At 40.0% G+C, this 27,923-nt stretch overlaps 1 protein-coding gene across 1 annotated transcript in view; it reads right to left on the bottom strand.

The window, feature by feature from the left end:
- Positions 1–17,547, bottom strand: part of SHOC1 (shortage in chiasmata 1) — a 51,054-nt gene extending 33,507 nt beyond the window's left edge. The window contains 8 exon segments of the mRNA XM_078384083.1: positions 2,463–2,592; positions 3,710–3,863; positions 5,293–5,386; positions 7,494–7,659; positions 8,315–8,520; positions 13,235–13,322; positions 15,760–15,889; positions 17,429–17,547. Coding sequence (XP_078240209.1) covers positions 2,463–2,592; positions 3,710–3,863; positions 5,293–5,386; positions 7,494–7,659; positions 8,315–8,520; positions 13,235–13,322; positions 15,760–15,889; positions 17,429–17,473 — 1,013 coding nt within the window. The 5' untranslated portion in view covers positions 17,474–17,547.
- Positions 17,548–27,923: the final 10,376 nt, after the last annotated feature.

The following is a 27,923-nucleotide window of genomic DNA, read 5'->3' as shown; positions in this document are numbered from 1 at the left end:
TTTTCTTGAACTCAGCACAGTTATCTCAAACAAGCCAAGGAATTCCTGGATAGCAAACATTAAAGGGATTAACTTTGTGAAATCTTAGTAGAGATCTTGAAGACTCCCTTAAATGTTTCAGTTGTAAAACTTTCTGTGGGCAAGAAAAAAAAGTGGCTTGATTCACCAAGCCTCATGTAGATCAGCAGTGAACTGCCAGATGCTTAACAAACCTCTTGCTTTGCCGTCTATGTGCACAGCAGGAGCAATCATGCAACAGCTAGCAGAGCCCCCTCAAAAAACACCCAGCAGGTAGGTGGAAATTTGTGCAAGCCTGTACTACATTATACTTGGTAAACTATGTCTAACATCCTTAGTTGTGTGCCAAATGTTTTGTTATTGTGATTAGCTATACTGGCATTGTGTTCATCAACACATTACTTTAAATGTTTGATAAACATAAGGAGGGGAAACCTGCAGCATTTCAGTTGTTGCTGGATTACAGTGCTCATCACCCCAACAAGGCTGGCTCAGGCTGATGGGAACTGGAGTCCAGCAACATGTCCCCCATCCCTGATTTAATATATTTCAACCCAAATGTCCATCAAATTTGGGATCCCTAATGACCATAACTATCATGCAAATTCACATGATAAAAACTCTCAATGAAAAACAGTTCAGATATTTTAAATCATTTTATTTAATCACAAATCTTCCAAATTTTAGCACTGAAAACTATTTAAAATAATAAACTTTAGAGCTAAATAAGAATGGCATAAAATAAACCATACATCAGTTTAGCAAATACTCTTTAAATATTCCGACTAAGAACAAGTTAGACCAACTACACATCAAAGATGGACTGAAACAGAAATGACTTTGGGCCTGCCAGGAGGAGCATGAAGGAGACAAAATGTTATGTTTTTTCGGCAGAGATTGAAGGACCATGACCAAAAATAACATATCTCACACTTACTTTCTTCAGTTTTTATACCACCCCACTAGTGCAGGAGAATTATTCTGGGCAGCCTAACAGCAGAGTTAAACATATATTAAAGAAATAACAAACAGTAAAATTGCAGCACATAACAGCATAAAACCAATGGTGCCATAAACAATTTCCTGGTGCTAGCAGGACAGGAGGGAAGCAATCCCTCAACCAGGGTTGGAATGAAAGGTCTCCCTGAAAAGAAATGTTTTGAGTTGCCTCCTAAACGATAACAGGGAGGGAGCCAGGCGGAGTTCCGCCAGGAGCTGGTTCAATAGGAACTGCTGGACAGCTCAGTGGTTTAGGTATGTGGCTGCAGAGCCAGAGGTGGGAGGTTGATTCCCCCACTGTGCCTCCTTGACAGGAACTGAACTTGATTACCCATAGAGTCTCTTCCAGCTCTACAGTTCTAAGAAGATAATGATGATGATAACTATCCTTTTTCTTGCAGCTTATCTCTGACAAGAATGTGGACTCATTGGCATCTCCAGTGTATTTTTATAACAAGCAGCTGTCCTGTATAACTTCAACTTGAATAATAAGACAAGCTTGAATTTACATAGTCCATATTGCTCAGATGCAGCAGTGCATTCTGCTGGAATTGGTAATTTATACTAGTGAACATTTAGTTCAGTTTGGCTTGTGACCAAACAGGTAGGGACCCACTGTCTTGGGTCAATTCAGGCTGATTTAAAGTTTCTTATGGCAGTGTTATCACTGTTGTTGTTCACACAGGATGTTTAATTATTCTCTGCATTTTTTGTGACAAGTGTTCACACTGCACCTCAAATTGCTACTAGGAGTGTGTTATTCTTTCTTTGACTCTAATTCCTAGAATTCTTAAAGAATTCCTCAGGCAGAACTCTAAGAGTTCCTACCCACAAACAAACACCTACATTTCACTCATCTGAAACAGGTCTCTCTTCCAGGCTGTTGCAGTACTACTTCCTGTACAAAAAGGAAACTGCCTCAGTGCTTCCTGGCCAGCCTAGTTCTTTGGAGCAGCCCTCTACAGCACAAACATCCTCTTGAAGTGTGCATCTCTTGGCTCTCCTCTAAACAATTTTTGAAAAAATCATTATTTCCCACATTAGTGCTATATCAGATAAGCACTGCAATTATATCAATTCAGCACTATGTCACTTGTCAAATTTTTTAAAGGCACCCCACCATCAGTATCAACTTGGGACACACCCATCTCTGCTTTTTTTTTACTGTTATAGGCAATCAAACATGCCATAAACTCAACAAAAACAACAAAAATCAAAAAAGTCCCAATGTGTGCAGAAGGCAATTAAAAAAAAACACACTAGCCCCTGCCAGTTGAAAAAGTAATAGATGTCCATGAAGAAAGAATGGGCATACTTGCAGTTAGCTGTATGTAATGTAGTAAACAGAAAATACATTGAATTTAACAGTGCAAACTCCCGCACAAACAGTGGGGCAAATTGCAGTGTAGTCATACCATTTTATGCCTTTATAGGCCTTCCCCTACCTTTTACTAAAAAGAGATGGTGATTCTGGCTGCAGCTGTCTCAACAATGAATCCCCATGCAGCTTTTCTGGTCTGCCTGGAGGAGTCAATGGCACCTCCAGGTATCTAGGATGGAATGGCATATACCTTTCTGGCAATTATGAAAAAAGAGACAAAAAAAGTATACATGAAACTTTTCAATATGACTAATACGTGATTCTGAAATGATGTTTGAAAATTACATCATAGGAAGCCTATTGTGATAAAAACAAAGGCACTTCCTCAACTAATTTCCAAGTCAATAAACTACATTTTCCTCTCTGAAATAAAATGCTAAGCAAATGTTTAATCACTGGACATTTTTCATTAAAGGCACACAAATGCTAATGGAATAAGGGCAAAGACGAAAACCTATGCAGGATTAGCAGTAAGTAGCAGGGATGTTGTCAAGTCTTTCGGCCAAAGCCCCAAGTCTCTGTTAAAAAGAAGCCTTTTTCTCCAAAAAAAAAGAGGGAAGGGTGAGTGGGTCCTGAGTCACAGGCTGAGTCTGAGTCACTGAAAAAACAACAAGAGTTGTGTCACCACTGTGACCTAAGTCCCATTTGACTGTGACCCTCTTGACGAGTTCCCATCCCTGGTAAGCAGATATGTAAACTGAATAGTCATTTTGCAGCAGCTCTTAGCATGCTCAGCACAATTTGGCAATCTCCAAGAAATTCAGGGCAAGCCTTACCATCTCTTCTGAAGCAAGCCAGGAAGCATAATTTAGCATGTCATGAAAGCACATAAAATTATTTATTTTTCTGTTTATTATATTTTTATTGTGTGGAATGGCAAGTGGAACTTGCAGGATTATCTGTTTCATATGCCAGACCGCTCTGGGTTTGAGTACTCTGCACCATGACCTGGGTGAAGTAGGGGGGCAACAGATGCTCTTTTGGGCACGGACAGGAACAGGTCTTGGGCCAGCTTTAATTCCTGTGCAGGGAGTCTTACCTGGATTGCTGAATTCCAGTGTACTTCTATTCTGATTGGCACAAACTTCTTGTGAGGAGCTCGATGATGCCTCGATGATCTCAGGAATAAACTCCAGTTTAAAGTCTGGAAAAAGGGCTAATATTAAATATAAGCAAGGGCCTGTTTCTGTAGAACACATTGGTTTTGATTATTAATTTCACACCAGGTAAGTATAACAGCAATAAAACAATGAAACTAGGTGACATAAAACATGAAAACTGGGACTGAAATACCTTTAATTGTATCCTTACCTTTTCTGGTTATTTTGAAACATTTGTTTTCATCTCCTAGCATCTCTGGAGTTACTTCTAATAAAGTTTTCAGTGCCAAACTTGTGGGAATGTCAGTGTCCAACCGGAAGCCTGCTGTTGAGCAGACTCGTAATAGAAGAGGCAGTACAGTGACCTAGAAAGAAAAATAACTGGAACCTTTCTCAAAACAGCTTGAAGAAATTTTCTATTTGAATGCTGGAAAACTTTCTAAGGAAGATTTTGCAGAATGTACTGTTATGTAATAACCACAATATGGTGGGTCCAGAGTTGCACTTCTGCAAAGAGAAGAGCTCCTTCTGTTAGTAGAAGAAGATGGGGTGAAGCAAAGAGCCCTTTTAAAGAAAGGGGCTGGGGTCTTTGGCAGTCTCGTCTTTTCCCCTGTAGCTGCCAGAATAACCTTACGCACTGCTCTGGAGATTATCTCCAAATTCAAAGGGCAGATTTCCAACAGAATAGAAGGTTCCTCACACTTTCCATAGTTTATTTATTTATTTATTTATTTAATTTATACCCTGCCTATCTGGTCCGTGAGGACCACTCCTTCGATGCGGGAGTCTAATTAATGTTCTTTATAATAATTGCCATCTATTACAAAAAAAAATTCTAATCACCCCAGCTTCACGGTTGCTTCCAATTGACCAGGAAAAAATAGCATAGCCTGTAACAGAACTGTTAGCAGAATCTCTCTTTCATGTTTTTGGACTTTAATTTGTGGAGTTCTCTAAGAATTTCAAGAACAGAAGCCCAGAAACCCAAATCAGCACACTTATTTGTCCATATAGGGGAGGGCTTTCAAGTGATTTACTTGCACTATGGTGTAATTCAACCCTGAGTGCTCACAGGAAGGACAGATCCTGAAGCTGAGGCTCTAATACTTTGGCCATCTCATGAGAAGAGAAGACTCCCTGGAAAAGACCCTGATGTTGGGAAAGTGTGAAGGCAAAAGGAGAAGGGGACAACAGAAGGTGAGATGGTTGGACAGTGTCTGCGAAGCTACCAACATGAATTTGACCCAACTCTGGGAGGCAGTGGAAGACAAAAGGGCCTGGTGTGCTCTGGTCCATGGGGCCACAAAGAGTTGGACATGTCTTAACGACTAAACAACAAATGGTGTAACTGGAAGCAACAGAAAACAGGGAAGCTGGAATAGTTCATGGTGAAAGTAATTCACTTGAAAGACCTCTGTGAGATGCAAAACCTACAGGAGTGCTGATTTAGGTATCCAGGCTGCAATTCCTTGAATACTTTGGAAATTTTGGGAATTGAAGTCTGAAAGCACTAAACAGCACATTCCTGATAGAAGAATCATGAAGCTAAGGATGTTCATGAGCAGCTTATTAAATAACAAGTTCTTAATTTTTAGTCTATATGACCCATTAGCTTCTATAAGACAATTAAGGGACATCTCTATCTGTGCTTTACCAAATTATAGATGGGCAAAAGCATATATACATCTCTGGAAACTTTGTAAAAGCTTTGAATCTGCATTTTGATTTCCATTTAGAAAACAACTGTGTCATGATTTCTTAAGTCACAAATCATTTACAAACAGCTCCACATACCTCCTCATCCCTTAAAGTCTCTTTGTAAAACACTTCACATTGTTCTTCTCTTTTTGTCCGGGGCGTTTTGCTCTCTTTGAATGCAAAGCACTCCCTTTTAGAATCAAAGCGCAAGTTAGTGCCTTTTAGTTTGCCATTATATGGTGTTACAACAGCATAAACTTATCTTCTCCCTCCAAAACCAGTCAAGCATGTTACTGCAACATTTTTTTTGAATCTGGACAAGTTCTTGACAGTTTTATGAAGGTTGATAGAGTATGGATAACAGAGCTGAACTGAATGCTAACATGATTAAGAGAGTGAATTGGTGGAAAACTATCATTCCCTGAGGATTCTTTTTCTTTGGCATGTGTGTGTGTGTGTGTGTGTGTGTGTGTAATACATGAACAAAAACTGAGGACTTAACCTGAAACCAGCAAAATCAGAGATCTTCAAAATGTATTTATTTTCAAATTCCAAAGTGTGTCAACCTAAAAACATTAAGCATTGCTTATGAAGCAAAATCAACAATATTTGTATAATAATCCTTTCATTTCAACAATCTGGAAAAAAACCTGTTTGAATACATTAAAGGTTGGGGGAGGTAGCTTCAAATACCAAAGAGGAAAGTAGCACTGAAAAATGTAAGAAATTTTAATGAAATGGTAAAGTGCCCAGAAACGCTCCTTGTAAAAAAGAAAACTGTATATTCAATTAAGGCAACACCTTTTCTATTAAATATCTTGCTGTTTCAAGATAAATAAAGATGATGGTATAGCTATAGATATAGATGTGTACTGGAAAAAAGTAGACCCATAAACTTCCAAACTATATATTGTGGGTACAAAAAAATTATACCTTGTGTCAGCACACTGGAAGTCAGATGTTTTAAATATATGGGTTTTGGGCAAAACAGGTAGAATTACCTGGAACCACACATATATAGTAGCTACCGCACCTGGCTAACTATAGCCAATATTATGCAGTTGGAAGGGTGGGGGAATGAAAAAGGAAAGGTTCTTAGTCTTTAGTAAGATTAAAAAGCAAGGTTTATTTTTTGCTACTCACAAACAGCTTACATAACTAGAAATACAGTACATATACGTAATTGTATCTCCAGAAATCTTAAAGATACAGTTATCTTCTAAAACAGGGTAAAGCTCTACCCTGCACCTTGCTTTAGCAAAAAAAAAAAAGAACAATTCACTGTTGAAAAACAAACAAACATGTCTCATTTCACCAGGAGGGGCTTCTGTGGCATGTTCTGTGGGGCTCCTAGACAGAAAGTGATCTATACAAGTACATGATTGCAGCCTAGGTTACTGGCAAAAGCCTACCAAGGATGTGCACCTTTTTAGTCCCACTCCCCCCACCCCCAAAAAGCACATTAATAGTCATTTGCATATGGAACAGAAGGTCTGGATGCTGGAGAATAGGGGCTTACTCTGAGTAAGTAAATATCAAGGTAACTTCTCCTGCTCAGTCTAGCTAGCATGAACAACAATGCAACCAAAAGCTTTTGGACTAGCTGCTAGCCCAACTTGGCCTGCTACTCCAAAAATAAGGAAGGATAATAAATCAAGGTTTGTTCTTTGTTTTTAAATGCTAATACAGTATATTCAGGAATAACAAACCAGGATCCTTAGTTCTGCTAAACAGATTCTTACTAAATAGATATTTTTCGGGTTGTTTAGGTGTTTACTCTAGCAGGAATAATCACGTAGAAGCAAACGTGCTTCATACATCGTGTTGCAACACATTCACATTAAATCAGGATTCTCAGAATCCCAGATTTTCATCCTGTGCAAATGTTACCAATTTATATGGACTCAAATACAGTGGACCCTCTACTTACGGAATTAATCCGTATTGGGTGGCTGTAGGTCAAAAAGTCTGTAGGTCGAGTTTCCATTAACCTACAATGCATCGAAAACCAATTAATCCGTAACCGGCCATTTTTGTTCCATTTTGGTTTTTTCCTGGTCTGTAGGTCGATTCTCTGGCTGCAAGTTGAACCTAAATTTTGCAGCCAGAGAAGTCTGTAACTTGAAAAGCCTGTAAGTCGAACCGTCTGTAAGTCGAGGGTCCACTGTAGATATGACTTGCAGATGTTCAGGTTCAGCAAAGCCATCTAGCACTCAGTAGCAAAATTCAAAACCAGATATTAAGACACTTAATAATAACGTATGTAATATGTCATACACCATTTTGTTCCACAGTACCTGAAGATGTCCTCTTCTGTGATTTTGTCACCTTCAGAATTTAAAAGAGGATCCTGTACATAGAAAACATTCAGTCGGCTCAAGAGTTTATGAAGGGCAGGTAACCGCTTTGCATGTTGAGTCAAATCATCACTGAAAATAAGTTCATCTTCAATAGACAAGCTTTCTGAAAATTGGAAAATCAATTCAACGCAATGAGCAATTTTGAATTTGTTGACTAATTACAGCAAAAACAAAAGAAAAATTAAAAAAAGAACAAAAGTGTTATGGCACCTTAAATGCTAACTATTATATCTTAATATAAGCTTTTCTGGACCTTCTTAGCCCACTGTGTCAGACACATGGGGTGGAAAACAGGGATTAACACTGTAAAACATACATGTCAGTATGTGTCAGGTTGCATTTCACATGTGCCATAATTTATGACTTCTGATTGGTTTTCAGTACTGTAAACATTCCAGTAAGAGACACAAAACCAAGCAACATCAGAGAGAGAGAGAGATTTTAAAAGACCAACCGTAGGCACTAACATGATTAAAGGAAACAACAGGATGAATGCGTATTAATAAAGAGAATGGCAGACTATATACCATTATTATGCTATACCTATACTGAAATAAGAGAGGGGGAAGAAGAACCTGGAACCAATGCCCTATTGAAAGAGCCCAAGGAGGAGAATTAGTGCAGCCTTGGTTTAGCCATTTGCTTCTTTCTGGCCCTCTCAAGTCACTCTGTGGCACACTGGCACGCCAGATGGCTGGGACGTCCTATTCTTGTAGTTGTGTGCCAGAAATTTGTGTGTTCCTGAAAGTAACAGGTACAGGTTGCTGCTTTACCTTCTTTTTGTTCTTTAAGTATTACAGGAGCATAATTAGACTGCAAAGGACTGGTGAGAATACGTTCTTTGTCATTGTGCTTCGTAAGCATACAGGTCTCTTCTATATCAAACTGGGAACAAGGATTTGAACTCGGAATAACTTCAGCCTCTTGGTTATGAATACGTAGACAGATGTTTGAAATGGGTTTCCTGAAAAAGGGAAAGTGACTTCGGTAAATGCACAAAAATTGTGGCAGAGCATCTGCTTCTACTCTTGAACCTGAACTTTTCCCTGTTGCAGAGCAGCAATGTCACTTTAAGGCCACCTTATCTTTACCTTTCTTGTCTTTTTTTGCTTTTCTGCTCTCTTTGTACACTCAGCCTTTTGTGCTCTCTGTGCTTTTGTGCACTGGCCAGATTCAATAGGTTCAGCTATTTCCCATAGAGAGAGGATCATGTTGGCTGAAATCCTGTTGCTTAACACTAGAGTAGACCCACTGAATAAGTGGGAAACTTCACAGGTTCCACTGATTCAAAAGGATCTACTCCACTTGCAACTTACTTTACTAAGCAACTGCATTTCAGCCACTCTTGCTGTCTGCCTGAGTTCCAATTTCTTCAGACGAGAGGAAGGCAACAGGACCAGGAGAAGTGCCTCTGAGAGCTTCGACTATCTGATCTATCCACTATCCTTACAGACCCCAATCTCCGTCTACTGTGATACAGAAAAACAGCCCTGTCTGTACAGAATATTCCCATTAATATGAGACCAGTCACAAGGGTTTCTTTGGCAAGCAGCAAGCAGATTGCTTGGCTGGAAAAGAATGCTGCCTCCTTTAGTCCTTGATAGAAGCTGAAAAGAACAGACAGAGTAGTCAAATTCTATCATGAAATTGGTCCAAATCATTTGATGCTTAGTGATGGGCTAGGAAAAAAAAAAGGATACAATAGGAAACAAGTGGACCGCCTGGAGTTGGAGCCTCATAGTGCATAGGCTTCTTTTTGTGCAGAGGATGAGCTTCCAAAGAGAGGATGGTACAGAAGACACCTGACAGCTTCCCCCTGCTGTACTATACAGTTGCGAAATTGCTACCAGGCTCACACTTATTTATTTGATAGACATATAGTAGAGGGCACAGGGGCACACTGTTCTGGAAGTACGAATGGGAACCCCTTAATTCTCCTCTCCATCAGAGATTTATTACAAAATATCAGGGACCTGGACAAGTAATTTCTTTTTTCCTTTATCTCTCCTGCCTTTTTGTTTTTCTGCTCTCTTTTGTGTACTTGATTGAACCACTGACGGTCTTTGAAGCTTGTTCTATAAAAGTGCCTGTTATGTTGTTATCTGCTGTCATTTTCCTTCCCAACTAACCACAGCCACTTTAACATAAAAAGCTTCCAAGGTAAAGCCAATGATTCTGCTGTTGGGTCCTTTAGCCACCACTAATCATTGTTGCTGCCCACAGGTCAAACCTTCAAAAGAAAAGAACAGAATAGGAAACAGGGGTTTTAAATCATTATTAGGCATGTCCCTCTATCTTAGAGCCCTCTATGAATGTTTTGCCATGTCTCTATAGTCCTTGTATTATCTCTTATGTCTGAAGAAGTGGATTTGTTCCACGAAAGCTCACATATATAGCAATTACTGGTACTCTTTAATGTGCTATAACTTATTTTATCCGTGATGGTAAAGGAACGAACAAACAATGACTATATTTGGCCAGCAGGCACTGAGAACTTCAAAGCAAATTGATGCCTTCCAACTGACTGCTATCCACACTTTCTTTAATGCTTCAATGCATTTTGCAGACACAGGGAGAACAAGACATTACTAGGCCAGGATTTTGCTTTAAAGTAATCTGGCCCATCTCAGAGAGGGAGAGGATGGGAGAAAGAGAGCCTTTGTATCACTTCTTGGTAAAGGGGAAGGCTTGCTGATGGCGATGACTAGGGAGGGCCATGGGTTTTCCAACAGAGTGGGAAGAAGACGTAAGGAGACTGGGTCCTTCCTCAGTGTCCCCCTTTAGAATGATCTGAACCACGGAATCATAGAATAGTGAATCTGGAAGGGGCCTAATAAAGCCCTCAAGTCCAATCCCCTGTTCAATGTAGGAATCTAAATCAAAGCAGATCTGACAGCTGGTTGTCAAAATGTCTCTTGCATGTCTCCAGTGTTGGAACATTTACCACCTCCTGAGGTAATTGGTTCCATTGTCGTACTGCTCTGATAGTTAAGAAGTTTTTCATGATATTCGTGGTGCAGTGGTTAAAACGCTGTACTGCAGCTAAAACTGTGCTCACGACCTGGGGTTCAAGGCTCAAGGTTGACTCAGCCTTCTATCCTTCCGAGGTTGGTAAAATGAGTACCCAGCCTGCTGGGGGGGGGGGGCAATGTGTAGCCTGTATAATTTAAATTGTAAACCGCCTAGAGAGTGCTTGTAGCGCTATGGGGCGGTATATAAGTCCAAAAAAAAAAAAATTCAGCCTAAGTCTGGCTTTCTGTAGCTTGAGCCAACTATTAAGTGTCCTGCACTCTGGGATGATTGAGAACAGATCTCATCCCTCCTGTTTCAAATACTTGAAATACTACCTTATCAAGTATTTGAAAAGTGCTATCATATCTCCCTCCAGTCTTTCCAGAGTATCTTCAAATACTTCTCACAATCAGATTAGGAACCTTTGGGGCCATCAGAGTAGCATTTCTGTCCCCTCCTAACCAATCTTAGCCATTTTAAGTTCATTAGTGGTTCACTTCATAACCTTCCACTTCAGAACAGGACCATGGCAACTATAGACTTTATGCCCTTGCAGTTTCTAAATTGAAGTTCTGTGCTACAGACCACACCTCTTGTTTTTAAAATTGCCCTCTTTAATGACTTTGCCTATTTCTATTACCAAATGTCTGAAACTCAATTTACTTGACTCCCTAAGTAAACTCTTGGCTTAATAACAATTGTGTCAGCAGAAAGTCAATACAATCTTAATTAAATGCAAGAGACAAGAAGAACAAGGTCATCCTATGAAAAACATTAATTGACTCTATGTGGAGGTACAAAAATAGCACGTCTCTCATATAAACCGAAATGGAAACCTAGATTTTTTCATTCATAAGAAATAGAAAATTTAGTTAATGCCTAATCCATCTGTCTAGAATATTATCAACATACCGACTGGATTTACCCCGCTCTGCAATAATATTTTTTAAATTATTAAAATATCTTAATTCTATTCCAGTTAACAGAGGCATCCTGTGTTTTTCCCCATCTCTGTTTTATTTAAATGTAGCCCTTTCAGTTGCTAAAAAACTATGATGTCATTCTTAATCTTTCAAATATAACAGACTAAATCCAATTGTAAATCCCAATTAGATTAGACTCAGTGACCAGAATCCTGTTTGGGGGGGGGGAACTGCCTGTGATGTATAATGAATAAGGGGGTGGAGTCAGTCTAATTTATTCCCCCTTCATTTGTCCCCTTGCCTCTCCTTTTATAGGAGGAGATTAATTTGAGCTGCTGTTCGTTTATATCATCTTCAACCAATAAAGAAAGGGTAGGAAATGTGTGGTACTGTATTAGGGGTTGTTGGACTGCAGCTCTCAGCAGGCCTAGACAGTACAGCCAATGGTGAAGGATGATGGGAACTGCAATCTTACAACATCTGGAGGGCAGTAAAATTCCCATTCCGAAGGGAAGACCAGTATGAACAGTCTTCCCAATCAGAAGGTACATGTGATGGGTGGAACAAAATTACATCTACACACTCTTGTTTATCAGATGCACATGAACCCAAGGGCATTCCATTATGGTTCATAGGTGCCATGTTTGCAGTCCATATTCTTTTAGACTGCAACTCCTAGAATTAGCTGGGAATTCCTGCAAGCAGAATCCTGGGAAGGGCATCCCCAAAACAGTAGTTTAAAGAAGAGCTTTTTCTCACTTCCATGTGGGCCCTGTTCCCATTATATCGACCTTTCACAAACTAAACTGCTTCTGGTGGTGCCTGGCAGTGGCAAGTGTTCATAGGAGACTTAAGGGTTCGTGGAGTGGGTAGTTCTTTGAAAGGCTCCCTTTATAGAACTTGATAGGTAGAAATACTACCTATCCCATGAACCTTTGAGACTCCAATGAACCATTGTGACGCCCAAGCACCATTGGGAGCAATTTCTTTCTTGGAAGAAGGCGGCAGAGGCCCAAGTAGAGATGAGAAAATCTCCTCCTTTTTGGACTGCATCTCCCAGGATTCTGCTGGGAGAATTCCTGGTGAATTCTGGGAGATGCAGTCCGAAAGAAACAAAAGCCATATTAGCTATTGTTATTGGGACTTTAGAGGACAAAATGGAGGCTGGGCTATTGCTGTTTGGAACATACACTCCACAAAAATCGGTCCACAACAAACTACTGTATATTTATTAACTTAGAACAGTATAATTAACTTTAAATTGTTGCAGAGTTTTGGAATTTTGATTAAATTCCTCCAGTTGCACAGCAAAGTACAAGAATTCAAAGAGCAGAATAGCTTCAGGTTACCCAGATTAGTCCACCCCTTCTCTCATAAACTGGCACTTACAGTCTCAATAACTCACTCTGAGATATTAGTAGTACAAAGAAAAAGGGTTTCATTACTTAAAATTGAACAGATCAAACAGCAAATTGACAAACATAACTGCTTTCAACAACACAACCTTCAGCAGACCCTAGGAAGGAGAAAACCTCTCAGCAGAGAGATGGGGCTGTCTTTGAAATCAGAGGCAGGAGAGGGAACTATTGATTAGCACTGGATAGACTGGCAGTCACCCCAACCCAGAAAAGTCCCTTCCAGCCACAGCTTCTACAGGCAGCATGCAATGTTGTAAGCAAAACAAAACAAAACTCTAACATAAATGTCTTAATAACTACTTAGCAATAAATTAAGAGGACTCACTTCTCTAAGAAATCTTCAACATAAAGACATTCCTTCCAAATATCAAGTACCGGAAAGTTCATCACAATTTGACTGGAATCCACTGAAACTACAGCATGAAAACAGTAATAGTTAGAAGTGACAATATGACAACTATTTTCTTATTTTGTTTTTCTGAAGGAAGAAAAATGCTAACAAACAAAAGCAGAAAATGGTCTCTCTGATGACAGCATTGTGGAAATGATGATTTTGCCAGGGGGGCAGAATCACCAGCCCTATCCCAAAACACTGCTGTTGTCAGTGGTGTAGTCATAAATTTTGTAGTCACTCATCATGTCCACCGTGCTTCCAAACAATAACAATAATAAAAAAAAATTACAGGCAACTGTGTTGATTCTTACCAATAAACCAGTTCTAAAAATTTTCTTCTCCACCAAGGGTCTTGTCCAGTAATAATTGATTATAATATCCCATTCAAGACCTTGAGAAACTCTGCATCACCATCATGGGTTATTTGCCTGAAAGCAGTGTCATTAGCCCCCACCAAGCCAGCCCCAGCTGCATTAGCTACTGTGTAGAAAAGCATGAGATTACTCATAGCATTCCATACACCTGGGGGGGGGCAGGAAAGTTTTAGGGGTAGGATCAGACTTCCTCCCTTTTTTTGATCCACTGACCAATCAGTCAAAATGAAGAGTGCAGGATCTTTTGCACCTGTAACACTTGTGGCATGTTTGTTTTCTGGCCAATGAGGTGCCTGGGTAGAAATGCTCTAAGTGTTAGTTGGTGGTCCTCTTAGAAGTCAAGGTCTGGCAGCTGGAGGCCTGTGTTCTAATCTCCGCACTCTTAGGGAGCAGGCCGGGTAGGTGGGGCTCGTCAGCCTTGGAAGGCAGCCCATCTAGGAGAAGGAAAACTCTGATTTCAAACCTCCACTGCTTTGTGGCTATATCCACTGATGGAAAAGAATCTGTCAAAGAAAAAAAATTCTCATTCTTCTGGCAGGGAAAACCATTGAATGAGACCAGGGAAAATGGTGTTGGCTTTGCGGTCAGAAATACTCTGCTGAGATCCATTGTTCCACCTACTCTGGGGAGTGAAATAATCCTGTGCTCCACTCATAAGCAGGACCAGTCACCCTCATTAGTGCACATGCACCAACATTAAAAAATGCCCGAGAAAGAATCATTGTTCATTCTCGGAGAGTTTAACGCTAGAGTTGGTGCTGATCACAGTTCTTGGCCCAACTGTCTAGGCCGTTTTGACATTGGGAAGATGAATGAAAATGGCCAACGCTTGCTGGAGTTTTGTTGTTATTATGGTCTCTGTGTCAGCAATACGTTCTTTAATACGAAGCTTCAACACAGAGTTTCCTGTAGACATCCAAGATTGAAGCATTGGCATCAGCTCGATTTGATCCTCACTAGATGTTATAGCCTTCCTAGTATTACGATCACACGCAGTTACCAGAGTGCTGATTGTGATACTGATCACTCCCTGGTGTGTAGTAGAATAAAACTGCAAAAAAAGAGATTGTATCACACGAAAAAGGAAGGAAGACCACGTATTGACACCAGCAAGACCCGCGATCAAAGAAAAATGGAGGAATTTGCCCAAGCACTTGAGGTAACCCTTCCAGGCCTGGCTGATGCAAATGCACCTGAACAATGGGGACATTTCAAGAACACCATTTATAATACTGCCTTGTCCACATTTGGCAAGAAGACAAGATGGCTGACTGGTTCAAAGCCCATTCAGAGGAGTTGGTGCCAGCCATCGAGGATAAGAGGAGAGCTCTAGCAGCATACAAAGCTGGTCCTAGTGAGCACAACTTGCAGGATATTCGACTTGCTCACAGCAAAGTCCAATGGTCTGTCAGGAAATGCTCCAACGATTATTGGCTTCAGCTTTGCTCTCAGATACAGATAGCAGCAGTCGTTAATTTGTGTCCGACTCTTCGTGACCCCATGGACCACAGCATGCCAGGCCCTCCTGTCTTCCACTGCCTCCCGGAGTTGGTTCAAATTTATCTTGGTAGCTTTGATGACACTGTCCAACCATCTTGTCCCCTATCATCCGCTTCTCCTCTTGCCTTCACACTTTCCCAACATCAGGGTCTTTTCCAGGGAGTCTTCTCTTCTCATGAGATGGCCAAAGTACTGGAGCTTCAGCTTCAGGATCTGTCCTTCCACTTCAGGATCTGTCCTTCCAGTGAGCACTCAGGGTTCATTTCCTTCAGAATGGATAGGTTTGTTCTCTTTGCAGTCCAGGGGACTCTCAAGGGTCTCCTCCAGCACCACAATTCAAAAGCATCAGTTCTTCGATGGTCAGCCTTCTTTATGGTCCAACTCTCACTAGAAGTACCTAGGACTCCATTATTTGAGATCTAGTATCCCTTCCAAAGAAAACACTTAGTGGCTAAGATATTTCTTATGAAAAAAGATTATCCACAGACATTTGGGAAACTCTGCCTTTCTCTTACTCCATACTGGATTCTTTTAAATTGAAAATTTAAATTAAACATAAAAGCTATACAGTATATAACATACCTCTTATCCAAGGTCTCCTATATTTATCATCATCAAAACATCCATCATGATAATAATTCCTATCCTGGTACAAGCAGGAAGGGGTGTGAATTTCTAAGCAGTCAAAGGCAAGTCTCTCCTTAACCATTTTCTGCACAAGAAAATGGACATAATTATGAATGAAACTACTCTAACATAACTCATACTATAGTAATTTACTGCATTCCAAATAATCATACTAGTACAGCAACACTGCATTAGTATGGTCTGTCTTGGCTCATCTTTTCACTGGAATTGTACAGCAATCACATTAGGAGTTGCATTACCCTTTGCCAAATCATTTTGTGTGCATTCATATTTTACATCTACTTATCATATGCTCACAGTTTTCACACATTTGTTGAAGCCAAAATTAACTTCCATTGATTATAAAACAAAAGATGTGCAGTACAATCCTGTAGATATTCACTTCAATCCAAATAAATAAGTTCAACTCTACTGAAAGGAACCCAGTAACTGTATTTAGTACTGCATGATAAATCAAAGCCCTAGATTTTTACAGAGACTTCTTAATCTTGATTGACTTGTACTGTAGAAGTTCTCTTTAAAGAAAATGAACACCAGTTTGCACATATCAGAGCAGAATAAAACAAACTGGTATAGGTGCACATTTTAAAGTGCAAATAATTATTTATTCTGAAAATAAAAAAGGTACCTTTTGATTTCACAGCATCTTCCTGACCCAAGAGAACAGATTACATATTAAGACGGATGTTTATTTGATTTTCTTACATTATCCCTGCAGCATCCAGATAAAATGGTAGGTGCCTTAAGAAATCAAACATGCAAATATACCATGCTTTCTCCCAACTGACGAGTTACAAAACAAAAACAAGTAATTTGCCAAATATGGATTGAAGCAACTTTCAGTCAGGGCCCATTTCAGCAGAGGGTTTACTTTTAGCAAGCTTGCACAAAGATATCCACTATTGCCTTGTGCAAACAAGAATCCACTCCTCCCCAATGGGGTGATATTTATTGTATAATGGTAAGATGGAGATAAAGCAGAAACTCCATGGATGAAGCAGTATCCTCTGCAGGAGCTTATTAAGATTTCATCTACAGTACAATATTTTCCTCTTACAGTGCTCTGTTTCTGTTTGAACAATTAACACCTCATCAAGCAAGGCCCTGAGATGCACAGAAGAGAGTTAAAAAGTACAGTAATATCAGAAGTTCTGTACAGTGTCAAGAAATTGTTGCTTTTCTAAATCATACTGTGACTTCATATTTAAAAACATATACTGTAGTTGTTTCTACACAGCATTTTAAGCACATCAAAATTTCAATTTGTTATGGGTTGCCAAATCACTTAAGACTTACGGCAACACGAGTAAGATTTTCAAGGTATGTAAAATGTTCAAGAACTGGTTTATAACTGGCACCCCTCCCCCTGAGGGGCTCCATGGCCAAGTGATGATTTGAACGCATATCTGTTGAGTCTCATATCACTCTATCTACTACACCACACTGGCCTTCAATTAACTGTTATACTGTCTTAATAATAAAAGTAAATTGAAAGAGAATCTAATTTAATGCTCTCTTTTCTAAATAACAGTCTGTACTTTTAGATGTAACTTTTCTATCTGATTTCTGAGAGAGAAAGAGATGTAGAGCTTTGACAGTATACCTCATATAAATAGTCTATGGCGAGATACTTCACAACCGCAAACATATTTCCTGCTCTGTGATATAGTCAAAAGTTTTGTTGCCTGAAATAACAATAAAATAATCAGTTTAAAATCACATAAAATCTCATGCATGAATGGCTCATCATTACTATACTTTTCACTTCTTCCAATCGCTAGTCTGTCTAGAAGCCCTCTTGTGTTCAAAGTTGCAAAATCAATCAAGTCACTAGCAACACTCTGAATTTCCATGCCCTGTTCTGCAGTTGAACAAATGCTGAGCAGGGAAGGATGTCAAGACATTCTGTAGATGATGGCACTGAATAAACCAAATACTGTACTTCTCTAGACTGTGACTGGAATGACTTACCACAGAAATTGTACATTTCAATGTGCTCCCCCTGTCCATCACATTTTTTCCCAGCAGGACATTTGTTACTCCCTGTTAAATTTTTTAACATTTAACAAAGTACTGTAGAATTAGCATTCTGTGAGTGAGTTGATCTCCCTGCTCTGGCACATTCTAAAGAACAGATTGGAAGTTTCTGTTTTCTATATTAAACAACCAACATTCATTATTATGTCCAAATCTTAGAGAATATAGTGAGTTTAAACAATAGTTATTTCCACCAAACCATTACCAAATTGTTCAGATGTGACAAGACTGGGAAGAGATGCGTCCTATCACCTCTTGTGGTATATACACTACTGCAGAGAGGGCAAACACGTGAGCCCAAGATTCCCTGTAATTTGTCTGTCTAATTCTAAACCATCAGTCTCACTCCTGAACCAACACCATGTGTTACTTTCATTGTAATTTTATCGGTTAGAAAATAATTTAGGAATCCTTGTTTCAGAAGTGTTTGTTGGTGGGGGTTGAAAGAATAGTCCTCATCTTGTCTCATTGGTTTCTTAAGCAATTTTGAAGGAATGAATCCTAAGGGCACATTTTACTCATTGTCTGGTTTCCTTGGAACTATCCTCTCCACCCCCACCCCTGCCACGACCAGTGAGGCCCTGTGCAAATATCAAAGCCTGGCTTGGGCTCTGTTGTGTATGTAAAGCACAAGGCCACTGAGGCTTCCTGGAAAGAAGCTGCAAAGTGTGCCCTAGAAGGTTCACACAAACAGGCTGAAGGAGTGAATGCATTGCTCCTGTTCGTGAACCCAGCATAAGCCGTGTGCTTACGATTTCCTCAGGTAATTCCTTGACCACTGGGGTGAGGATAGGGGGTGGGTGGGAGGAGATGCTAAATTGTGCTGTAGCTTTCCTGTCATATTGACTTACTTATTTAACATATTTTACCCTGCCTTTCTCCTTACAAAGGACCCAAGGCAGCTTGCATCAGTGTAAGACATTTAAAGCTAAGAACTATGAGACTTCTGTGGGCCTTCCCTCCCCTTTCTGCAGCCTGGCCCCCATCGCAGTCACACAGGCAGAGGCCTCATTTCTCTTTCCTTATACGTAATCTCCTTCCCTCTCCTTCCTTGACAGTTGGAGGGAAATTTCTCCATGCTCAGGAAAATGGACAACCGGGGGGGGGGGGGGGGAGGGAATACCTGACAATTCTTTGGTGTATAGACCGATTTCAGAGCACATCACTTTACTATGTTTCTAGGTCAATTATATAATTCTATACCTGGTTATAGCACAAGCGGTGCAGTGCGTTCCCCACCATCACCTGAGTGAAGAACCAGTCGGGGGCTACGCTACCTGAAGGCTGCCTCAGGTAGCGTATTTTATGGAGGCAAGGAATTTTATGGAGACAAGGGCGTGTTTTGGAAATAGGAGCCATTTTGCTATTGTCTATATTAAGCTGACAGTGTATACCTCAGTTCTAGCCAGCCCTGTGTGATTTTTTTTTTTAAAGAAGAGATTGTGAATTTTTCTGGTTAAAAACATAATGGAAAATAAAATTGCCCTGGAAGAACTCCAGATGAACACTGCCAGCTGTGTATAAAATGGCAGGTCCCATACTCTGTTAAGTGGAAGTGTAGTCTTAGGTATATTGTTCAGTTCAGTATTTATGTGTGCTAGATGTATTTTAGTTCTAGTGCATCAGGAGAAAAGCTGCATCCAGAATATGTTCATAAGCCAAGTGGTAAAAACGTGAATGTTCTTTTGGGACCATATGCTACTATGCTGTATTTACTGTGCTGTAATCCTAGATAAGAGGTTGCACATCCATCCTCATCAATAAGACTAGTTATGGTTTAGACCAGCCATTCTAAATGGGGCCGTATGGCCCCCTGGGAGCCCCTGGTACTGTACATTTGAAGAAGGCCACAGACTGGAAACAATCCCTCACACACCATCTTGTTTGTTTGTTATGCAATTTATACAATCCTGGTTTTGCCTAGATTTGTTTTATCTATGGTCATGGCCAAAAATAAAAAATTAAAAAGGTTGAGAATGGCTGGTTTAGGCTACTTTTAAAAACTATTTTAATATGCCCTTTTAATTCTGCACTGTGCACTACTTTATCTAATACCTTATTTGCTTTCATTCTACAAGTTTGCTAATGGCTATTTTCCACCCAGTTCTCTTGGATGTGTTACACACAAGTGATGTGAAAGGAAGAGCAAATGCCATAAACCTGAATAAGTGAAATTTGCTTCTCTTTTCTGCAGCAGGCTTGAGCAAACTACACACTAGCCACACTTCTGATGAAGGAGGTCCCTCCACCCTATGAATTTTGTTTTGCAGCAAATTTGTAAAGCCTTATGAAACTCTTTGTTGTTTTTGGTACAAGGGATTAGCACATTTAGTCCCATGATCTTCATGACACCTTTGCCTACATCTGCTCTAGCCACACTATATCTTCAAAGTGTGCTGTAATCCTTTATTTAGGAAATTAAAAGATACAATACACAGCAAAATGTGACGGAAAATTCGTCTTGATCTTGCATCTTTAATATTAGCCCATAACAAACAGCAAAAAAGGCTGAACTTGAGTTATCTTAATTATCTAGCCCATTGCAAAAAACCTTTTCAAGTAATTAATCCACAGCGTGCATAGATGAAGACTGTCAAGCCTAACCAGAACATTAATATATGATGTCCTCAGTGGCTAAATTATGGAAACACTACCGTCTTCAGCATCAAGTCATTTAATGTTATTAGATTTCTGTAGTATTAAATAGCCAAACCTCTCTGTTTAGCTAACAAAATAGAGCTACAACTATAAAATATACAACATAAAACCTGGCATTGAACTAATGGTAATATTAGCAGCTATAGAATCAAATCTATGTAAAAGCAATAGCAAGACTGAGAAAAAAAGGACACAAAGAGATGTTCATAAAAGAAGAGGCCAAACTCCAGTTGTGAGACTGTTTCAACTAGAATGGATTGTTTCAGCTAGAAGAGACCCTTTGAATTAATGGGATTTATACAAGAATTGGTTTACCATTCACTAACTATAGCTGTGGCTAGACGGTGAAGGAATCCTGGACTGAACTAAGCTAAACAAGCCCACCTGAAAGTGTGGTCTGAGATTTAGCACTACCTTCATATTCACACACAAAGATTGGGTGGTTTCGGAACAAGAAGCCATGCCACACCTGAGACCAACTCTATGTTGTTCTTCCCTCTCAGCTTCCATGTCCCTGTATTGTCTCCTGACTGTCCTTCGGAAGGGGAATAAGGGAAAGTTGGATGATGATGATGATGATAAAAACACCAGGCACAGTCAAAATAATAAAAACATTGATTGGCATTATATAAATAAAATATATTGTATTACATACAAGTTTTAAACAAAATCCTAAGTATCTGTTAAATATTGGCATACTGTAGTATGTAGGCTGTTCCTAATACAGTACAGTGGTGCCCCGCATAGCGAGGTTAATCCGTTCCGGATTAACCTTCGCTATGCGAAAACATCGCTGTACGGGGGAGGAAAAGCCTATTGGAACGCATTAAACTTAGTTTAATGCGTTCCAATAGGTGCCAAAACTTACCCCTCCAGCGATGTTTTCGCTGGTCCGGCGGCCATTTTGGAGCCACCGATCAGCTGTTCGGCAGCTCCAAAATGGCCGCCGGATGACCCGAAATGGCCCCCTGTCAGTGTTTTCGCGCCCTCCCCTTGCTTACCGTGGTCGCAAAAACGCTGCGGGGGGCCATTTTGGGTCATCCGCGGCCATTTTGGAGCTGCCGATCAGCTGTTCGGCGGCTCCAAAATGGCCGCCGGACGCCCCAATCGTCGCAAAGCGAGTGCGGCGATTGGGGCAGCTCCGTATAGCGATCCCCAAAAAGGGATCGCTATACGGATTCTTCGTTATACGGTGCGCTCGTTAAGCGAGGCACCACTGTATTGCTGTTTTGTAGCTCTGATGGTGTTATTTCTGAGATCTGCAGCTGCTTGTAGTACTGTACTGTGTGAAATTTCTTGATATTGTTCCGAAAGCCCCAGTGACTACAGGGACCACTGAAGTGTGTTTCATCCACAAGCAAAATGTTTCGATTGCCAGGTCTCTGTACTTTGTTAAGTTTTTCCAATTCTTTAGTTTCAACTCTGGCATCCCCTGGAAATGCAATGTCAATGATCCAGACATTTCTTTGTTCTATTGCTACTATGTCTGGTGTGTTATGTTCAAGGTGTCCATCAGTTTGGATCTGGAAATCCCACAAGATCTTGACTTCTTCATTTTCTGACACCTTCTCTACCTGATGTTCCCACGGCTTTTTGGAGGCTGGCAAGTTATATTTTTCCATAATGACCAGTGCAGTAATTTTGCCACTCTATCATGTCTAACTTTGTAATCTGTTTGTGCAATCTTTGGACATTCACGGATGAAGTGCGACACAATTTCATCTTTTTCTTAGCAGAGTTGACATTTGCTGTTAGCATTAGCTCCTTGGATCTTAGCTTTCATCACATTGGTTTGGAGTGTTCGTTCTGGTACATCAAAAATCAGTCCTTTGCTTTCATTCTTAAGAGTCCCCAGTTTTATCCATGCCCATGTTGAATTATGATCATGATTTCCATCAATATTTCTCAAGTTTTGTCCATGTAGTGGTTTGTTTTTCCAGCTGTTAAATTTATTTCCAAATTGTTGCTTGTTATATTGAGCCTTTGATTCTGTCATTTTCAAAATATTTTCCATTTTTACTGCATTAAGTAATTTTCTCTGCTTGTACTGATAAAAATACTTATTTTTCCTCCTCTATTACCTGCTGTATCTGCAGTAATGCACAGCCTCTGATTTTTCATGGTAAATATAATCTGTCCACATTACTTTTTGGAGGTAGTGTGTGATGCATGTTCATTAGTTTCTGTGTTTTTCGAATAAATTCTTCTAATTCATTTTGAGTCCAAACTGTTATTCCAGCTGGGTATCTGATTACTGGAATGGCCCATGTTTATGGCTTTGATTGTATTTCCACCATTTAATTTTGATTTTAAATTTTCCGCAGTCTTTTGATATATTCTCTTTCTGTCAGTTCTTTTGTGTGGACGATGTTACCTACTTCTAGTATTCCAAGCTATTTATAATTTTCATGACTTGATAGTGATTTTATAATATTGCCCTTTTAAAACTCAATTCGAACTAGTTTTTGGATCTTTCCACGATATATTGACAGAGCTGCACATTTGTCAATTCCAAATTTCATTTGGATAGCTTCACTAAATATTTGCACTGTGTTTAGCAGTGATTCTATCTCAGTGGAACTTTTTACATATTATCCATGTATAACAGATGATTGATTTTTCCTACTTGTTCTGAAATACAGTATGGTAGCCCAATCCAATTTTATTTAAAATTACTGACACGGGGATTAGTGACATGTTAAACAGACAAAGAATCCCCTTGAAATATTTCTCTTTTGATGCTAACTTCCCCTATTTCTTCACCATGGGCCTTTACCATAAGACAATTTTCCATTTTTCTATGTTTTTCTTGAGGAACTTCTGAATGATTTTACTAACGCCATTTTTTTTTAGACAGGTGTTAATCCAGCTGTGTGGCAATGAGTCAAATGCCTTTTTATAGTCTATCCAGGCCATGTTGAGGTTTATTTTTGTCTTTTTGTATTCTTTAGTATAATTTTATCAATAAGGAGCTGATCTTTTGTGCCTCTTGACTTTTTAAAGTTCCCTTTCTGTTCGGTTGGGTATAGGGAGTTTTCAGTTAAGTACTTATATATTGATCTTTCAAGTACTCCTGTGAGGAGATTGAACATTGTTGGAAGGCATGTAATTGGTCAGTAATTACTGGGTTCATTGCCGTTTTGATGATCTTTTAATATCAGAAGTGTGCAGCCTGCTGTCATCCAGACTTCTGTTGTAGAATTTTTAAGTGGTTAAATTGCACTGCTGTATGTCAATGGAGACTTGTTAGATACTTTAACCAAAACCAGTGCAGTTCATGTGGACCAGGTACATTCCAATTTTTCACAGCCTTTACTTGCCTCTTAATCACTTTCTTTACAAATGTCTTTAATCCACTGGGTGTTTTTATTATGTCCAGTTGGGCTTTCCCACATTTTTTCCGAAAATTTTAGAGCATCATCTTCACGTTGGCCTAATTTCATTTGCTCTGCAATTTCTCCTAGTGTGATGTATAGAATAAGTGTTGGTTATTTCAAAATTGCTTGTTTTCCTCTATATTATTTCAAGCGTCCATCATATCTTTCAATTTTCTTCACTGTAGCTGTTTTAATTTTTCCATGGTTTCAACAATTGTTCTCCTTTCTAGGTTTTGCATAGTCTATCTTTTACTTTTTCATTTTAAATTTTTGAATATTTCAAGTGTTTTAAGTTGCTAATGTTTGCATGTAATTTGTTTATTTTTCTTTCTAGCCAAATTTTCCATTTTGGGGTGCTATGAGTTTTCTGGGGTTTTTGCAGCTTGTAACTAAGTTCCAGGGTTATTGTAGTAGCTGCGCTGTACATGAGCTGGTTTGTTTCCTTTAGCATGTTGGTTGGGACTGTTCTGATTACAACATCTGCATCATTCAGTAGATCTTTGACTGGTTTGTAATTGTCGCAAATTGGGGAGCCTTTTTCTTTCAGTGTTCTGGCTAATACGGGTTACTATTTTTTCCTTCAATGATGGTTGCCATTCTGTCAACTCCTTTATTATTATTATTATTATTATTATTATTATTATTATTATTATTATTATTATTATTATTAGTAGTAGTAGTAGTAGTAGTAGTAGTAGTAGTAGTAGTAGTAGTAGTAGTAGTAGTAGTAAATTACTTATCAGGAGAAGTCTTTCCCTTGGCTCCACCACCTTCATAGTTGCATTTGATGGGGACACAGGAGAGGACCTTCTCTGTTGCTGCTCTGAAACTCCCTCCTACAGTAGGGCAGGCTGGCCCCATCTTTGCTGTCTTCCCCAATCAGGGGAAGACCTTTCTCTTCAGGCAAGCTTTCCCTAAGTAGAACTGGCTACCTGAGTAGGGGTTTTAAATGGATTACTGTGCTTTAAATGCTTTGAATATGTTTTTGGCATTGTTTTTACTTTACAATTCGTAAGTTGTATTTGTTTGATCTTTTTAAGTATTGGTATACCTGCAGTTTTATTTTCAGATATTGTCTTGTAATGATGTAAACCACCTTGGCTTCCTTTTAAGGTGGGGTAACATATTTTAAATAGATAAATAATAAATATCACTGCATTGACTTGCCACTGAAGTGAAACAGGATGGGATTGTAAAGAAAAATAAAACAAAAGAAAAGATATTGTCTTCCATTTCCTCTTCTGTTTCCCCTTCCATGGGGAGCACAGAAAAGCTGGATTTTAAAAAAAGGTACATGACACATCACTGCAATTATGATTTGCCACTAAAGTAAAACTGCTTTAGATTTGTAAAGAAAAAAAATCACCCTCTGTGTCTTCTCTGTCACCCCCTCTTTGAGAAGCAGGAGAAAGCTGGAGGGTCCCCCCCTAATATCACTGTGACTGTTATGGTAAGTGACATATCCCTTCATTGCCGAGTAAGTGATGTAGCACTGAATTGTTATGGGGTGCAACTTTGATTCAATATCAGCAATTGCACATATCACAAACAGAACTAAAATGAAGCGATCTCACCCACACTTAAAAAAGAAAAGTAGCCCCTGATTTGTTGTTGTTTAGTCGTGTCCAACTCTTCGTGACCCCATGGACCAGAGCACGCCAGGCCCTCCTGTCTTCCACTGCCTCCCGGAGTTGGGTTAAATTCATGTTGGTCGCTTCGATGACACTATCCAACCATCTCATCCTCTGTCGTCCGCTTCTCCTCCTGCCTTCACACTTTCTCAACATCAGGGTCTTTTCCAGGGAATCTTCTCTTCTCATGAGATGGCCAAAGTATTGGAGCCTCAGCTTCAGGATCTGTCCTTCCAGTGAGCATTCAGGGTTGATTTCCTTTAGAATTGATAGGTTTGTTCTCCTTGCAGTCCAGGGGACTCTCAAGAGCCTCCTCCAACACCACAATTCAAAAGCATCAATTCTTCGGCGGTCAGCTTTCTTTATGGTCCAGCTCTCACTTCTGTACATCAATACAGGGAAAACCATAGCTTTGACTATGCGGACTTTTGTTGGCAAGGTGATGTCTCTGCTTTTTAAAATGCTATCGAGGTTTGTCATCGCTTTCCTCCAAAGAAGCAAGCGTCTTTTAATTTCGTGGCTGCTGTCACCATCTGCAGTGATCATGGAGCCCAAGAAAGTGAAATCTGTCACTGCCTCCATATTTTCCCCTTCTATTTGCCAGGAGGTAATGGGACCAGTGGCCATGATCTTAGTTTTTTTTGATGTTGAGCTTCAGACCGTTTTTTGCACTCTCCTCTTTTACCCTCATTACAATTCCTTAATTCCTCCTCACTTTCTGCCTTCAGGGTGGTATCATCTGCATATTGGAGGTTGTTGATATTTTTTCCGGCAATCTTAATTCTGGTTTGGGATTCCTCCAGTCCGGACTTTCGCACGATGTATTCTGCATATAAGTTAAATAAGCAGGGGGACAATATACAGCCTTGTTGTACTCCTTTCCTAATTTTGAACCAATCAGTGTTTCCATATCCAGTTCTAACCTGATAGGGTCCCAAAAAAGTATGGGTAGGCATGGATAAAGGTTGGGCTGAATGTCCTGTGGAAAACAGAAGGAACCAGCTCATTCTTAAAGTCGCCCAAAATGAAACATGAAATGCCATCTGCTTGCACTCTGATTCAGGGGGGCTACCCTAACTAAAACCTTCAGTTGGATTTAGCCCTACAGGACTAAAAAGACAGGAAAACTAAAAAAGTATTCATGTGATGCCAAGCAGGCTAGGTGAGGTGTTTGGGTTTTGTCCACCAGTTGCCGCTACTGACAAATCACACAGAAATTATTAGCCATCCCGGTGCAAGAGTTCACACCACGCCTTCCAATCCGGGATCACAGCCTCCCACTGTACATATACCAGCCCCTTCCCCACCCCTTCCTTTCATCTGTGTGCCATATATCAATAATAATAATAATAATAATAATAATAATAATAATAATAATAATAATAATAATAATAATGATGATGATGATGATGATGATGATGATGATGATGGTGGTGGTGGTGGTGGTGGTGGTGGTGGTGGTGGTGGTGGTGGTGATGATGATGATGATGATGATGATGATGATGCGTCATCAAGTTCATTCTGACTCACAGCGACCCTTTTCAAGGTTTTACTTCCCTTTTAAACACATTTTGGCAGGTGATACAATTCTGACTTGACATTTGTCATGTGGGGGAAGGTTGTACACAGAGCAGATCAAGGAGAAGTGAACACTGCAGATTCCCCTTCCCTCAAATAATCCTTTCCTCCATAATCTGCTCCAGGCCAAAGAAGTTTTATTTGTGCTTTGGGAAGCTGATGAAGGGCAGTGCGTGAGTCCTGTGCCAGAAGAGAGTATACAGTTGAAGCCGCTGCCAATGCTGCAGCAGCAATAAGAGCAACCCCTAGCCTGGAGCTTGGTCAGAGGAAACATTTGAGCCTGGGGGGTTGGGGATGGGGATGGGGATGCTGAGTGAGAGGCACCAGTGTCAAGCGTCTTTAGGCTGGAAGCAGCATCAACATCTCTGGCAGCCTTCCCTGTAAGGGCCCTCCAGCCCCTTCCAACCCCTTTGCTGCCAACAGACAGGTGATTGTGAAATTAGCAGCCTCTTCCCATGAAAAACCAACCTGCTTTCTTCTCTCTCCTCCTCCTCTTCCTCCTCGGCTTACTTTTGTTTTCTTTTTTTAAAAACTGCCACAGGAATGCCTGGCCTTCCATGTAGTTTGCATGTTCTGGCTGTCTCCTCTTTGCACTTCCTCTCTGTGTGTGGTTTCCTTGATGCTCTGCAGAGGAATGTACATGAAGCATGAGAGAAAGGGAGAAGGACTTGAAAGTGAGGAGGCCTTTACACTTGGCTTTTTTAAAAGGAAAAATAAAATCAGCTGCATTGATGGGCATTGGGAAGAGAAAAACATTGATCTCCTCTCTTCCCTCCACAGAGCACTGATGCCTCGTCACAATTTTTTTTCCCTCTGT

The sequence above is a fragment of the Pogona vitticeps genome, chromosome 2, assembly GCF_051106095.1.
Source record: "Pogona vitticeps strain Pit_001003342236 chromosome 2, PviZW2.1, whole genome shotgun sequence".
In the NCBI taxonomy this organism is placed as follows: Eukaryota; Metazoa; Chordata; class Lepidosauria; order Squamata; family Agamidae; genus Pogona; species Pogona vitticeps.
This window is presented reverse-complemented; position numbering and strand designations above follow the sequence as displayed.